This window comes from Lycorma delicatula, chromosome 8 (genome assembly GCF_047948215.1).
Source record: "Lycorma delicatula isolate Av1 chromosome 8, ASM4794821v1, whole genome shotgun sequence".
NCBI classification, from domain to species: domain Eukaryota; kingdom Metazoa; phylum Arthropoda; class Insecta; order Hemiptera; family Fulgoridae; genus Lycorma; species Lycorma delicatula.
Window position 1 is genome coordinate 60,635,240 of NC_134462.1, and position 18,365 is coordinate 60,653,604.

At 28.5% G+C, this 18,365-nt stretch overlaps 1 protein-coding gene across 1 annotated transcript in view; it reads left to right on the forward strand.

Annotated features, from left to right (window-relative positions):
• The window catches only part of Rdl (Resistant to dieldrin), a 497,648-nt gene that overhangs the window by 417,001 nt on the left and 62,282 nt on the right, over window positions 1-18,365 (forward strand). The window contains exon 7 of the mRNA XM_075372468.1: window positions 2,660-2,944. Within this exon, the coding sequence (XP_075228583.1) occupies window positions 2,660-2,944 (285 nt within the window). The remainder of the gene's footprint in view (window positions 1-2,659; window positions 2,945-18,365) is intronic.

Consider the following 18,365-nt stretch of genomic DNA (forward strand, 5'->3'; position numbering starts at 1 on the left):
TGATTTTTTTTATAAAACATCCAAATAAGAAAAACAATATTCATTAGGTACCTGTTGCAAAGAATTAGGTCTTCTTCTACCCTCCACGATCTAAAATTTAATCTAAAAATAGTATATTTTATTTAAATATTAGAATTAAATTTTATGAAAATATGGAAATAAATAAAAAATCGAAAACTATATATATATATATATATATATATATATATACACTTCTCGAATTTAAAAAAAAGAGAAATTAAAGACGTATATTGTCGTTAAGAATTTTTTTTCGATTCCGTATGGTCAGATTAACTTAGAAAACCGGTTCGTTTGAGCTACGTCATAGGTGAAAAATTGTATGAAGATAATCAAGCCATTTTTATCAGAAAGACTGTAATTTTTGATAAAGCCATCACCTCACAACAAATACAAAAATGAGATTGTTACGTTGTTATGAATTTTCTGTTACACTGACGGAAGTAGTAATACGATTAAAAGCATTTGGATTATGACTGTATAGCAGAATATTAAAACTATTTTGGGTAAAACATGTAATAAACAGTAAAAACTATAAGAATGGCTAAAGAGCTTTAAATAATTTATACCGTTAAATGTAGGAACTCTCAATAATTAGACCTCATAACAAGGAATAGTGAAAACTATCCTCCAAAGTACAAGATACCCTGCAAAATAAAGTGATTAAACAGATAATCATAGATAAAAGGAAGATATGCTAGCTAAAGAATCTTCGAATATGGTTTTTTTATGTCAACTGTGAACAATTTCCCAGCAGCAAATAGACATGATGTTAGCCTATATCCAGCACGTATAAAAATAAGAAGAAAGAAAAATAGAAAATGCAAAATATATAATTGTTTTTAAATTAATTAAAATGAATAATTTGTTTTACGAACTATACAATCAGTGATGAACTACAAATAAAATTATGAGTGACTATCATACATTACGTCTAAATCAATTTATCATCAGTAAATTGAACCTTACATTTGATAATTAAATTAGTTTTATAAGATGTGAGTGTGTGAAATTATAGTAAAATTATTAAAGGATTCTTAAGGTATTTTTTGTTTAATTTTGATTGATATTTGAATTTAGTATTATATAATTTATTTATTTACACTATAATTTTTATTCATGATTAAGCACCATACAAATGCAGTTGTAAATAAATATTTTGTTAGAAGCGATTTTTAATAGTACTTTTTTTATTTTTAATAAAATGTACAATTTCATCATACTGTCTTTTATTAGTAAATGATTTCAAAAATTCTCTTTGTTTTCTTACAAATTGTTAAACATTTATGTTGTGTAACTGTTAATTCAATATGTGACTGTTACTATTATGTAATAATTCTGATGGCATTAATTTCGTAAAATACACTGCAATAACATCACAGTTCATTTACTGATGAAATTCAAACAAAACACATAAAATGTTTGCAAATGATAATCCTGATATTTATACAGGGAAAATTTAAAGTGTGAAATAACAAGTAAAGTAATTCTAAATATTAAAAACACAAAAAGAATTATCCTAAAAGTAAATAAAATTAAATTATATAACGTTACAAATATTCATAAACTGATTATTTAATATTATTATATAGTTGTCCCCATATATAATAATATTTACTTTTAAATGTCATTATCAAAAAAGAAAATTTAAGTTGATAAAAACGCAATTAAACTCAAAATGGGGCAATAGATTTTCTTAATCTTGATTAATAGCCTTCGATAGTTCTATCCTTCTGAAGTTAATATTTAATGAATTTCAAAAATTAAAAGAATGAATACAATTGGCTCAAATGTTTAAAACTGGAGCACTCCAGTTGAAAAGTTAATTGAACAAAAACATTTGTCAAATATTTAATTTATTTTATTACAAAAATTTAAAATATTTTTACTACAAATTACATTCGATTATTAAATAGAAAACGGTAAATTGTAAATATAACTAATTACTGTGCGCTGTTGGCTATGACAGATTGTGTATAACACGTATTTATTTAAAATAAATGCGTGAGTCCTTAATAGATTATGAGATTTAGAAATTAGAAAAAAAGATTTTTTTTAATATTTGTTTAGATTGTAGTAACTTTTTTTTAGGTTAGCAAAACAATAAAATTGATTAATATATATATTAATTTAATAAAAGTAAAATAAAACTTAAAACATATAATTTTAATACGTCAAAAGATTTTCTTACAAAAAATATATGTATATATAAATTTAAGATAAATTAGAAAAGAATAAAGTTTGGTAAAATATAAAATTAGTTTTGGTGATGATAAAATTTTAATTTTCATAATTTATAACTAAACTTATCTTTTTCTGATTTAAGTTACAACGGACCAGGTTTGTATCGTTTTTCTATATACTCAAAATTACTTAGATGCATAGAAAAGCCTTAAGAGAAAACAATATGTCTTAGATGTGTTGAAATAAAAATATTAGCGTAGAAAAAAAATTCCATAAAACCAGTAAAACGGCTGATGATGAAAATGGCCAAAATTGTTTGAGCATTATATTTTACAAAATATATAACTTAATATAGTTACTTCTATCGTATGTATTATTTACAATTTGTGTATAATTTATAATAAATTAAGGAATAAAAACAATAATAATGTAATTGTTTAAATTTATTATTATATAGGAAATTATTCGAGACTGGCATGCGAGATTCAATTTGTCCGTTCGATGGGCTACTACCTCATTCAGATTTACATACCCTCTGGGCTCATCGTAATTATTAGTTGGGTCAGCTTCTGGTTAAACAGAAATGCGACGCCGGCCCGAGTAGCACTCGGCGTCACAACTGTGCTGACAATGACAACGCTTATGTCATCAACAAACGCCGCCCTACCCAAAATATCCTACGTCAAGTCAATCGACGTCTACCTGGGAACATGTTTCGTTATGGTCTTCGCTTCGTTATTAGGTAATGTAATAATTTAATTACTAATACTTATTTATATCTTCTTATGTATATAATTTAATGTTGAAAAACTGTTCCATATTTTCTCATTTTGCACACAGTAACTTATCGATAAAGAAGGTTAGGATTACAATAATTTTACTTCTATAATGTAATATAATATTAAAATTTTTAAATGGTAATTTTAATCTAAAGACTGTAATATAAAAAAGAGAATAAAGATAAACTATTTTATTTAAAATTTCAACAGTTAACCTTTCAGTTAAGTTTTCCAAACTATACCAGAAACAATATTCCATAAAACTCGGCAAAAAAATGGAAACTGCGTTCTATTGTTTTATCTTTCTATAACAGAGGCACTGTAATCTGTCTATTAGATGATGGAAGTAAAACTTTTGCGAGTTTCTCCCACCATCATTTGTGCACCGATACAAGTATTTTCTGGAAGCACAGAATATTTCGTGCCAACACTTTTTATTGCCGCCGCTCCACCATCAAATTTTTGTCTGCTGTTTAACAGTGTCAAGTACAGTCTTATATATAAGTTAACGTTAGAAGGGAAAAGCGAGATGTAAGAAGGTTGTAATCACAACGACAAAGTATTTTACGAGTGGGTCGGCGCCTTAGAGAAAGGAATCTACTTTTAAATTGCTAGCAGAGATAATACCCTATATTCTGCAGCACAAGTGAGACTAAGAAAGGTTATAGTATTTCTACTGTAATAACTGTTTGCCCTTTCTAAAACTGCTGGCCGTCCTTCCGAGAGTTCTATGATACAATGACCGTTTACGAAACATTTAAATCTCTTTTTACTTCTGTTAATAAATAAACTTCTGGATTATAAGTCGATATATTATTTATATATTTTGTTTCATTCTCTTTGTTTTCTTGTAACGCAATATACCGATAAACGAAACTTTAATTTTGTTTAATTTAAATTGGAAAACAATATTATACTAAAAAACCGTTTACAAAAATTTTACTGAAAATCTAAACGAGGATGGACGTTTTAATTTTTAAGCGATCATCATCAGTAGTCACTGCGGAAAGAATATAAATTAAAAAAAATAAATAACTAAACAAATGAAAGAACAAAGAAATAATTAACAAATAAACAGTACTAACGAAATGCTATGAATCATCTGTTGTTTTAGGCAATCCCAGTAGAAAGTATAAATATAACTTACATTGTATTATAGTGTTTCGTAATAAATACTGTTAATTCGACAATTAACATTTATAATTATAATAATAATTACCACTATTTTTGTATTTTTTTTTTCATTTATTCAATTTTTTTTATTTATATTTTTTTTCCATTGTCTACTGTTGATGATTGTTTAACAATCGAAATGGCCATCTACTTTAAATTTTCAGTAAAACTGTTGTGCATTGATTTTAAACGTAACCATGATTCCAATGTACATTTAGTTCAGTAACCGTTTAGTTTAGCTCTTAATCTGTATTATTTCATTTATTAAAAGCTAAATTAATTGTTTTTTAAACCGGATGATATTTTTATTTATTCTATCTCATTTACCAAAATATATTAATGAATATTCTTCACATAGACGATAAGCATTCACACATAAACTAAAATACATAAAAATTTAATTTAAATTTAATTTCGTAAGCCTGTATTCGACACAAATTGCATCCACCTAGATGACTCATATTTTCCGATAAATTCTCCAAAATATACTAATTAATAACCCAACGATCTAGTCTAGCGGTTAACTCGGCTTTGTAACAGCTGATTTACGAAGTCGAAGGCTTTGAGGTTCAAATCCTTACAATTTTTTTTTTTAACCTCTAGGACAACTGTTAGGTACTACTTCAGAGAATGAGGTGAATGAAAATTTTTCTAGCGTGTGAAAATGCCATGCCTGACCTGAATTCGAACCCGGGACCTCAGAATGAAAGACCGAGACGCTACCATTCGCGCCATGGAGGCCGGCAAGGTTCAAATCCTAGTAAACGTTAGTTTTTTTTTTGCGGATTTGAGTACTAGACAGTGGATACTGGTGTACTTTGGTAGTTGGGATTTAATTAATCACACGTCTCAGGAATGGTCGGCCTGAATCTATATAAAACTACACTTTCATTTACATGTCATATATATCATTCTTATCTCATTGGGCCACGGTGAGTTACTTATTGTTCATTAGTTGAACCGATTGCATATTGGTAAAATTAATGAATAAAGAATAAAACAAATTAAAGTAGTTAACATCATAAATACATAAATACATTAATCACTGTAAATTTCTCATTTTATTTAATAAAACCTCTAGCAAAAGAGAAGGCTCATGCTCTAGCGATGTATTTTAACAGATTGAGTTAAAAAAATTTTAATGAAAAAAAAGTTGGAACATACATACAAGAAATAAAGAAGAAAATTGAAAATGGGAAGGAGAAAACCATCCAAATTTGGTTAATACATATTAACTTAAATAAAATGTATTAAGTAAAAAAATTAAATTTAAATCAAAAACTTTCCTTAATCCACACTTCAGTGGTACTAATGTTTGATTTCGTTAACCGAAAATTAAAAAAAGGTCACTAAAGCTTAATTTTAACAATTGGCTATTAAAGTATATATTATATATCTTTTAGCGATTTAAAAGAAATATTCGGAATTATATAAATAATACTGGTAGTAGAACAAAAATCATTATTACTGTGATGAGACTGAAACTTATTTTAATTTGGGATCTAACATCGATTAATATTCTATTTATCAGAAAAAAATATCTTTATCCAATTCCAGAAAGAGTTGGAAACTATTTTTATGGATTTTGTTAGAAATACAATCTTTAAAGTGTGTATTTTCATTATTAAGTCGTAGTGACATCAAATATATATTAATAAATACCATACCATAAAAAGTAATTCTCTTAAAAAAAATATATATATATAGTTTGATAAACCAAATCTTCATGTAAAAAAAAAATTGTAATAGTGTAGACTACAATTTTTTTACAATAATTCGGTATTTTATTATTATTTAATTATACATTTTGGTTTTGATGTATTAAAAATATTTATTGTAAAAACTTTTTTTTTCTTTTTTTTTATCAAATGGTTATTCTTTCAAATTCATTCATTAATATGCTTAAAATTACGCTACATTGTTGTCAATGAAGTAGTGAATTTTCCGAAACAAATGTTTTATAGATTATTTCAGTAATAGCCACGAATTATGCAACAAAATGTAAATGTAGTTCAATAATTTTTATTTCAAACTTCTTTTAATACGATAAGCGTGTGTTGTCAAAAACATTAGTAAATAGTAGTTTATAGTAATACATTACTCCACTGTCATAATACAAATATTATACTAACAAAGGCAGAAGAAAGATAATTTATGCCGCACAACAAATTATCATGAATAAAAAATTACTTTTTAGAAACAGTATTAAATGGAAGTTGTAAATATATTTTCTTCATATAATTATATTTACTCACGCAACAATTTACAATAATAACTATGTTCTCTATTAGATCTCATTATCTTATAGTGAATTTCCACTTTCTTATAGAAATAGAATCTTAAACAGAGAGAGAGAGAGAGAGAGAGAGAGAGAGAGAGAGAGAGAGAAAGAGTTTGTGTGTGTCTCTGTATGTGAGAACAAGCAAGCAAATATACATTTGCTTGCTTGTCCTGGATCGACCATTGAAACAAAAAATGAAAAACTTTCATTAATTTCAAGGGGGAAATTTCTCTTATAAGAATTAAAATTTAAAGTTTTCAGTAATAAGAGTTAAGATACAGATTATATCCTCCTCATGATATAATCAGTGGTTCGCAACCGGTGTAGCGCGACACACTGGTGTGTCAGTTAGTCCTGTAGGGTGTGTCACGAAATTTTATAATGTAAAAATAAATTTTATGCCGTTCAGAGAGTCTCTATACAACGTAATTTATACTACCATGAAAACTATGATAGAATAAAATTATTTTGAGATAGACTGCACCAGTCAATAATATTCAAATTGCGAAATCTAAACAGAGAAATAGACTGGTACATCTTGAAGATGATTTGCGTGCTGGCTTATCAACCATAAGGCCACGTGTTGACAAACTCTGTAAAACAAACCTAGCGCAAATTTTATATTAATTTTAATGGTGAGTTTTTAAAAAAATAGTAATATATATATTTTTAATCACTTGCACATTAGAATCTGTCTATGTATGTTGGATATCTGGTGCTTAGAATTAGATACTAAATATTGTTATTATTAATATTATTATTATTATTAATAATAAGACTTTAGTAAAGCTATAGCTCAAGAAGGGAAAGTATTGTATTATAATCGGTCCAATTTGGGGATATGCTGTTTACACCGGATCTTGACGTTTGAGACCTAAGGAACCCAAAAAATCGGATGGAAATTTTTCGGATGGTAATGTTCGTATGTGCATGTGTGTGTTCAGTGTTGGCTTCTAAATCACCTAGTGTTCAGTGTTGGCTTCTAATTAACAGAACTGCTAGGCCGATTTTGATCAAACTTTGTCAGATTATTTCTGTATTTGCAATAACTGCGAAAAAAGATTCTTGCAAAATTTCACTCACCGCAAAAAATGCTGTTTTAGTTCTCTTCTTTGTTGTAATGTCACAGGTGAGCGATGGAATTAAATAAATGAATAATATTTAAAGAGTAAAAAAAAGTAACTCGGTCTGGCTGGGTCTCGAAGTTGATCGCCCGGTTGAATCAGTTTTTCCTAACACGTGCTGTTAGGGAGCTTGAGAGAATACACTCCTTTCTGGATCTCCGTAGTAACTGGATGATCCCGGAGGAGTAGTCTATATGGCTGGTTTTCTTCGCGCCCTTGCGCTGAGTAGGTCTGCAGAGGGAGTTTAATCGAGGTACTCGATCGTGGTAGGATCCCGGGTGGCTAGGGTTCCGGCTTAGGCATTGGATTGATTGGAGGTAGGCGCATTGGCATTGTGCCACAGTTATATTGGTATTGTTTGCGATTCGATTTGGGGCTCCCGCTGGTGGAGGTGGCCGTGCTGCCGGGGTATGTTAACCCGTGCGACCGGAAGTGCTTCCCTCCGCCGGTGGCGGTCCTGATCGTGACTTGGTAATGCTACTCAAAACACCATAATGGGATCGGATGGTAGTGCGGGATTTGTCCCCGGCTCCTAGGCGGACCGGAATGAGGTTGCGTTCCCCTTGTTAGGTGACCTAAATTGGTCGACTTATTTGAATGTAGGTCTGAATTTCTACGTTGCGTAAGTCATAATTTTGATCGGTATGAGTGTAGCGCTGATTTAACTTTAGACTCGTTCGTTTTCTGAGGCATTCACAGTCACGAACGATGTTATCAAATCTTTACTAGGGCGGGGTTTGCGCTTCCGCGGTTTCGGTCAGTTAGTTTGAGGTAATCATGTTAGGTTGGATGTAAGGATGTCCGTTTGAAGCCTACGTGAAGGCGAAATTTGATATGATTTGCTATGTATTTTACTGATGCAAATGTCTGCCGAGACATTTACATCGGTGACATCCCGACCGAGACCTGGCTGATGACTGAGAGATGTAATCAGTTAGAGGGTCTAAAGACGACCTCCGGTAAAGCACCTCAGGGCTTGGAACGGAGGGTATGTTGTGGTGACCGGTAACGTCACAAGGTGGGTGTCTTTCCCCTGCGAGGTTGGGATGACTCCGGTACCTAATGCGTTAAACCTTGCGGCAACACTAGTCAGCCGACAGTACAAGCGAAATTTGTTCTACGTAAATTGTGCAATTATATTAGTATAGTTAGTGCCGACCGTTGCCGCTAGTACCACTACAGCCGCACGAATTAAATAAGGTACGCGCGCCCGCTTTGGTTTGAATTAAATAAGCGAAAAAATATTATATTTAAATAAAATTATAAATATTTAGCTTTATACATATTCATCTCTTTAATTTTAGCCAATTTTAGTAATTAACAAAAAAAAAGTAGCTATATCAAACCAACTATGAAAATATTGAATTTAAAAGCTAGACTAATACATTTAGGCACGGAATATTAAAGAACGGGAAAGTGAATCATACAGACAACTGATTAAACCATAAGCCCGTTTTTTTTTTGTTTTTTTTTAAACAGCCATTCTGACATTCTAGCTACCAATTCTTTATTTGATTTTAGAATAAAAATACATATTTCTAAGAATTATGATTTTAGAATAAAAATACTTATTTCTAAGAATTTAACCTTCTAGATCAGGAAATAAGGTCAAACGATTCAAAATAATCTTTAAAGAACTGCATTTTTTGAACTCGCATTAAGAAACAAATTCGGATTTTTTTTTTCTTTTCCATCCGTATAGGTCAAGCATAATTGTCCGTCCGACCTTTCAATTTTCTCTAATGTTATAAAGTTCCCTTTTTGGCGCAGACAGAGGACAAAGGTCAAAGGAACTGGCAATTATACATAAGATTTAATTAAAGATAATATCACAGAAAATTAACAAAGACTGAAAATGCGGCGACAAACTACTCAACAAGAAGTAAACAATCCCTAATACAATGTACAGCAAAACGAAGTTAAATAACACTAAGATTTCTTCATATTATAGTTACCTAAATTGACAATACCTTGATTATTTATCTTCCAAAGAGATTGTATTATATATTATTATTTAAAAACCTATATATTTAATAATCTACACAAGTACCTAACGCAAATTATATCTGTTGCGATTAATTGAACAAAAAACGAAATTAAACAAACGAAAACTGAAATGAAATGCAAACGAAGTGATCGGCCATGACCTTATCTCTTTCATATACGTAGCCGTTTGAATTCCTACCAAAACTAAGAAAGTTGTATAAAATCAGCCGTTATATTTCACTCAATTTAAATAAAAATACAACCGATAAAGTATGCTTTACAAATAACTTATCTAATTTATTTAAATATCGTATACGGTAAAGATCAATTTATCTGGTTCAGTCTTGTAAGTTTTGGTGTAATATTTTCAAAACTTAAAAACAAAACACTCTGAGATAAGACGTTCTACTCTACACAGTAAAAATTTGCATAGCATATCGTCTGAAACACCTCGTCTTCTTATGGCAATTTTTTCTATAGAAGTGCGTACGTGGGGTTTTGAACCTTAAGCGTAAAGTATAACAGTTCATCAAATAGAAAAATAACTTGACAGTGAAAACGAGAAAAAAAAAATTTTTTTCACTTTATTATAAAATTCATAAATATTTACAGTGCTTATATGCACATGCGTGTATATTTGTGTGAGCTTGCTCGCTTACTCAAAAGCAAACGTTCTCGAAAGGAAAACTATATCGATTTTGCATTGTATTCTTTTCTATTTTTTTTTATCCTAAATTCTGAGTGCAGAAAACATTTTTATCTACCTTTAAAAGGAAATATCACACTTTTTGTAGATCGCTACCTTTTATTTTTACAACTTAATAGATCAATAATTCCAACAAAAACTACAAATAATCTAGAAAACTGATGACTTCTAAAAAAAAAAAAACTCTGTTGTTTTAGCTGCATTAAGCGAGCTAGGAAAGTTTACGCTGAAATAGGTTACATAGAAACAGGCTGTGAAAGAAACAATCCGCGTCAAATTCATTAACATATCTTGTTAAAGGTCATCGAGAAAATTACCGAGCTTGGCATTTGAACTGAAAAGAAAGCTGCATAATATTTAGTCTTAGGGACTTAGGAACTTTAAATAAATCCCCGATTATAAAATTTCAGTTCCTTGAATCAGGGATTAGAGAAATAAGATTAAGTACCCAAGGTCGTTTGGAAAGTTCTCGACCTTGCACACGGATGGGGCAAGTATCACCAAATGACTGTGATATTTGTGAAATATGATCCTTTAGATGGTGTGCTGAGAAGTTTAAAAAGAGTGTATTTTGTTAATTCTTTGTAGCGATCGAGTAAAGCAAACAATTTTGATATTTTCTGAAACTGGATGATTGAAGTTCGATTTGTAATAAAGTAATATATTTTAAAACGTTTAATTCCCATGGATATTCAAAAAGAGTACATATTTATTCTTTTCTTCATTTTCGACGGTAAAAAAAAAGTGAACTACTGAATTTAATCGTGAACGTACCTCGATTCAACATGATGAACACTCGGAACACAATTTCAAAAATAAAGAAGAAAACTTGAATACGACTCACAGAGATTGTCATTATTTCCATTACAGTTAATAATATATATATATATATATATATATATATTAGTAATATAAGTTAAATCGAATCATAAATAGATTTTTTCGATATATCTCGATCCCAGCCTCACCTAGCAAGTCCAATTTTTGCAGATATTCTTCGTTTCAAGTAATATATATTAGTAAAATAAGTAATATCGAACAATAAAAACATTTTTTCGAAATATCTCGATTTCAGCGCCACGTAGCGAGTACATATTTTGCAAACATAATTCTTTTTAAGTAACTAATATATATTGATAATGTAAGTTAAATCGAACTATAAATAAATTTTTTCGAAATATCTCGATCTCAGCCTCACTCAGCGAGTCCATATTTTGCAGACATTCTTTGGTTCAAGTATTTGTTTTTAATACAATAATGGTAACAATAATTGTCAAATAAAATATGTTAATATTACTAAATATTATATAAAATATACTTTAAGCCTCTTTAAACTCCAGTCTCTCTATTTGGCAGAAAAGCCCTTCCTGATATCTTTATAATTTTAAACTTCACTAACCGATAACATTTTTCCAAACACGTAAATATAAAACAAATTTTCCCATATAGCTAAAAAATGGATCGTTTCCAACACTTGAGTTTACCATTAAATTACGAATTAAGGTAATTTAAACAGTTTTTAAAAAAATCTGATGTGGACACCACATGTCTTCCTTGTACTCCTAATAAATTACATACAAACATTTTTTTTTTTTAAATGAAGAGTACATAAAATTTTGTTTCATTAATGTCTAATACTTTTTTTTTCTTTCTTTTTTTGTTATTGAATTATTTATTTATCCTAATTTTTTTTACAGTCAGAGGTTAATAATTTTTATTAATATATTTAAATTAAAAAAAGAGAAAAGTCTGTACTGAAGTTCGAACCGATGTGCTTCCCCTTGTAAGATCAAAATATTTCATTAATTAAAATTTTATTTGGCTAAAACTCTGGAACCAGTGAAAATAATTACCACTTATGATATATTGTCAAAAAGCTCTCGATGAGAACTTATGACTGCAGTTAAAAAACAGTAAAATCCAGATTTGTTGGATTTTGGACTTTTTTGGACACTTTTGGTTCAGTCGATTGCAATCAAATGAGGAGGTGTACAACTAGATGTTGCAATAGTCCTAAATCCAAAATTTCAACATTCTACGGCTAATCGTTTTTAAGTTATGCGAGATACATACGTATGTATAGACGTCACGCAGAAACTAGTAAAAATGGATATTTCCGTTAAAATTTGAAAACCGAAATGTGTCGCGATTACAATACTTCAGTACAAGGAAGTAAAAATATGAAATCAGACGATTTAAGATTACAAGCCCTTTCCTTCTTTATTTTTAACTATTATCTTTTTTTTAATTATTACTTTGTTATTAATGTTAATAAATAATAAAAACCAATTTACAATCTTTTTAAGCAATTTTTTTTCTATAAATTATAATAATCTATTATGTAACTAGATACCATAAATATCTACTTGGAGAAAAAATTAATTAAAAATTTCAAATAGTGAGCGGCATGGAAAGTTTTACAAAGAGATTTACACCAAACATCATGTTAATGACTAATAAAATCTTTTTTTATCCAAGCGAACTGATATAATAATAATAATGCCGAAAAAAGTTGATCTTCGAAGAATATTTCATAATTGGTATACAATCATCGGTTTACAATTTTGAAGTTTGGTAAGGCCTATATAAAAACATATATCTCGATATTTATAAAATATTTTAGTAAAAAATCGATAAGAAGAGTTTTTTTTTACATTTTTCCCCTTCTTCGTAGGTGAATTTTGAAACCATATTCAACTTATCGCTTCATTTTAACAGTTATCAGATTTCACTTTAAAAATTTAAAGAGTTTGCTAAAATTTTATTTTATTTAATTTTATATTATTTGTATTTCTTCATACATTTACTTTTATTTATTTACTTAGCTACTTTTTCCCTTTTGTTGTTTCTAGTCTCATATTAGGTACAATTTCTTAAATGATTGTTGATGTGACATAATACTTTTCAAATACATAATCTTTAGTAAAAAAAACCTACAACAAATAATATATTCTTGCGTTTATATTTAAATCCGTTTTGGTGAAATTAAAGAATTTAATTTATTGTTTATATTATAAACTATTATAATAAATTATATTATTATATATTAATAAATTATATATTATAAATTATTGTTTATATTATTAATTAAAATACAAAATATTCAAAATCAGATATTCATAACAATTTGTAAAAGAAAATGTTTTAGTTTATATATATTGAATTTACGTCAAAGAAGGAAATTTCTATACGATGTTACTTATTCTGAAATGTAGGTCTGATTACCGAATTTTCCTCTTCAGAATTTCCAGATAAGCTCTCTCTCTCTATTGCAATCAATTTCCTTGGGATCGGTACAAAAAGCTTTTTTGAAGGTTATAAACTACTACGAAAATGGCTGCACTATTTTTTTTTTATGTACGAATGTTTTAGAAAACGTGATGTTTCTTTATCTTGGATTGTAACATAATTTTTGTTTTAATAATAATACAATATGCTGTTTTACATTTAATATTTAAACCACGTTTTTAAAATAAACAAATACGTATACATATATATACTCGTACAAACACGAATATAAACGTTTATAAAAAATTAATGCGGAATATAAAAAAAAATTATTTTTATATTATTTATGTTATTATTTAACATTATGCACAAATTAACCATTATTTAAAATTAAAAATAATTATTAATGATTTAATTTTACAACAACCAGCGAATTTTGCTTAACCGAGAAAATCAAGTACTCAGTATAGTAAATAATTCACATGCGTTCATAAGCATGCATCTTGTTGTGTAAATAATGAACTTCCAAGCCTACTTTCTGTAGTACAATTTTTTAACTTAAAACTCAGCAATTCCGTTGATAAATTAATTGATATATCAAAAATCCTGGGTTTGTTTCAAGGTAAAAGCGTCCATGAATTTCAGTTAATTTGACTATTCTGTTTTATACATAAAATCCGCAAATACGCATTTAAATATTCTGCCAGGTTATTTTAATGTGAAATATTAGTATTTAATTTGATTATAATAACTGATAACCAAAAAATAGCAGATGTAAAATTTATTTCTGTTATTAAGAAACTGTTTTAGTTTTTCCTTTTATTATTATTAATATAGTTTGTCGTTTTAAAAGTAAAGCAAGCTATTATTATGGCAGATACATGATTCATCTAACTATTCTTAGTATAACTGTTTATAATTCTCATTAGATTGAATTAAATTTTGTTAATCTTGTTACTTCAATTTTAAGTTAAAATACAATTTAAAAATCTAGTACACTGGATGAAAAATTAATTTTAAATCTTTTACCAATCTTATATTCTATTATAAAAAGAAATTTTGTACATTTTTAGTCCCAAAACACTGAAACTTTCTATCTAAAAACCAGAGGGGAAGATGCCCAAAGTAGAGAACAGCTCCAGTAATGTAGAGAATAATCCAGCCATCCCTACTGTATTTAGCTTACTAACAACAACGGTACGCATTTTCTTCCTTAAAAAACAATTTTTCTTATAATTTTTAAACAAAATAAGTCGTAGTAGTAGTAATAATAATAATAATAATAGATAAATAGCTAGAATCCTTGGCCCTGAAATTCAATTCAATATTATAAGCTTGAAGAACAAGGAATGGATACAGTATGGGCGTCAACAGAATTTCAAAAAAAAGATACCTATAGTGTAGGTACCTTCAAATTTCTATCATCACTTCAAAAATATAGACAAACCAATAAACCCATTATATTTTGAAATTAACACTTTTTATTAACAACTCAAAACCATTTTCCTTATGAACCTGCAAATAATGATATACTCTTCATCATTTTGTTCTTCTTTTTTACTTCCTTGTGCGAAATAAAGGAAGTATTGTGATCGCGAAAAATTTCGGTTTACAGATTTCAACGGAAATATCCACTGTGACCATCCCTGAATCCACTTTGACTAGTTTCAGCGTGACGTCTATAAGTACGTACGTATCTCGCATAACTCAAAAAGGCAAAAACTGTTATAATCATGTTCGAAAACTATTTTCGAGTTAAGATTATTAGTAGATTTTAGAGCGAGGTTGGACTATATGTTCATAGTTGATGAAAGAAGACAACGCCTTGTAGCTTTTTGAATAATGGTTTAATGAATTGTCGTCTTGACAGTTAATGAAATGAATTGTAACATAACGTATAACTTGACATATAAAAATGAAAAATATAATATTAAATAAAAAATTAAAGCTAACGTTCATCCGAACACTGAATGGAGTCCATCCGGACTAAGAGTATGACGTGACCGCCTTGGATCAGATTCGAGCGCCGAATGCTAGTACGAGCGGAACTCTCCGGGAAGCACTAACATCCACTAGATCGCAGCACCGGACAAAATTCTCAATGAAAAAAAGATCTTTAAAAAGTTCAATCACAACAATTAAATATTCTATAAAAAAAATTTCCCTACCAAAAGAATAAGGCTATTTTTATAAAGAGAATTTAAATCTTAATCGATTTACGTAAATAAAATAAATAAAAACGGGGTAATCTATAACAAATCAATTTTTATTTAAAATAATGGTGTAAATATGCCGATGGGTACCACAATTTTATTGAAATTTATCAATAGTAAAAAAATTGTGATAAATAAAATAACTTGTTAATTAGTTAAACTATAACTTGTATAACTTAATATTTTAACTTGTTAATTAGTCATGGTTATGACATTATCAATTTGTTTTATTCAATTTGAACAGCTGTTTAACAATACATCACTTTTTTTAATCATTTTTACCAGCTTTGTAATGAATAAAAAATGTGATTTATCTGAAATTTACTTTTTTAATTGAAGCCGAAATTTTGTGGTTTATAAATCTTAGAAGGTTGAAGTTTTCACAGAACATTTTTATAATGTTCATTAAAAGGTCAGTAAAGTTTCAATATAATCGGTGGGGGAAGTGATACTAAATCAAAAGCGTATACCTCTTCGTAGAACGGAACCTCTATATGTATTCTGTATTTGAATGATTTTTCACTCGTACTGAATAATAGACTTTAGTCCGATTACTTCACGATCGTAGAATGTTTTAAAGCATAACCATTTTTACTATAACATTTTTGATTAAATCGTTCGATAGCCATAACTTGAAATAAAAGCTTTAACAGAAATCGTTGGATTATTTTTTTAATAATAATTATTACTAGAGTTAATGGGGAACATTATATGTATATGTACGCAAGTTACCGATAGTTAGGAGAAATCCAAGAACAAAATAATATGTAATAAAGTTCTGAAAATGTATGTAGAACATATTATACAAAATCAAAATAAATAAAACAAGCAATTCCAAGAAATTTAAAATTAATATAGTATGTAAAATAGCTTTAGCATTTGTTTTCTTGGTAATTTATAATAAGATTCTGAGAATAGAAAAAAGTGAAGAATTGACTTTACGAAACCCCCCGAAGTAAAATAAACAGTTTTATTGGCCCCTATTTTTTGCTTGTAGTTCTGTATTTTATTATGTACCGGGTTTCACACCTGAATCGGGTCACCTAAAACATGTAACCAGTATCGATTGCATTGCAGAACGACTAAAGATTTCATTCTTATTATTTAAATAGAATATAAGTCAATAAAAACGTATCTGCTATTTTATTATTTATTTCACATGATTAAAAAATGGATACCCGTACAAAATTTTCAGAATAAAAACTGAATTTATCTTAAAATTCAACAAAAATATTCAATATTTATAAATGTATTAATATTACTAACCTAAAATCAGTATAATATAAGTTTAAACTCGGCTAATTCTACTTTTTTTTCTTTTGTTTAACTTCCGGGTCCACCGTAAGGCATGCTTCACAGGATAAGATGAATGATTTGTAGCGTGTGTGTGAAGATGTCATACCTGGGATTCGGGATTCAAACCCGGGACCTCCGGATGAAAGGCCGAGACGCTACCACTCGCGTCACGTAGGCCGGCGGCTAATTCTACTTAATCAATAAATAATCGACTACTGTTCATAAATTAGACATAAATAGAATAAATTTTGACTTAAGTTTTGAAAATAAACCTAAAATAAAATACACTGAAAATAAATAATGACTTATTGAGGGATATAAACAAAGATCACTTATCTCCCTGGAGGAGTGGAAACGCCCCATCTATTCATTTAGAAGGTTTCAATTCCGTTTAGGCTCGGTATTTTTCACTTCATGCTAAAAAATATCCATACTATGGTCCCATGCATAAGCTTCTAGATTATACAACAAATTTAATAATATAAAAATACCCGGAAAATCTTTTGTTATTAACTGCTTCATATGGACGACTGCTAGTAATAATAATAATAATAATAGCACGAAAACAAGTCGTTCTAAACAAAACAAAAATGATGTAATTTACCAAAGTGATTACCAATTTAGGACGTTGTATAACACTCAATTTTTTTTAATATAATTTTGGGTGAGTAAACAGGGAGATAATAATAAAATCCTAAATATAAAACTAAATAAATGTCGCCCAACAAATGATCGCTACAATCACTCAAGATAGAACCGGAAAACGAGAGTCAATAAGCACACATAGATTGTGATTATATGTATTTTGTATAGGTTTTGTGACAATTAATACTTAGGTAAAAATTTTTTTTAATTGCATATTTATAAAAAAATTAATTCTGTATTGTTTTTCTCACTTTTTTCTACATTTAAGGAAAAGGGGCCGATGAAATATTTCCTGCAAAAGGAGATAACGATGGAATAAAACTTGGAAACAGCTAACGTAAAAATTAATTGAATTCAACTCATAAACTAACCGAAATCCAAATAAGCTTATACTTTATAATATAAAAGTATTTATTTCAATAATAATGAATAACGGTCAATAAAAAAAATAATAATTAATTTTTAAAAAAAACAGAAATTGTTTTTAAACTCATCCTGATTACTTTTAATTTAAATAATCAACTACAACTTAAATAATCTAAAAACGTAGAACCGGATGTAAGAAGACGAAATTGGTCAGTTAATATATAACATAAATTTCTTCAAATGAAATTATGAGCCAATCTAAAAACCTTTAGGTCCTACGTTAGCTGATTTTGCTTGTTTTATTTTATTATTGATGTATTATTTTCCCATCTAGATAGCGCTATAGATCTGGAAGGGAAAGTATTC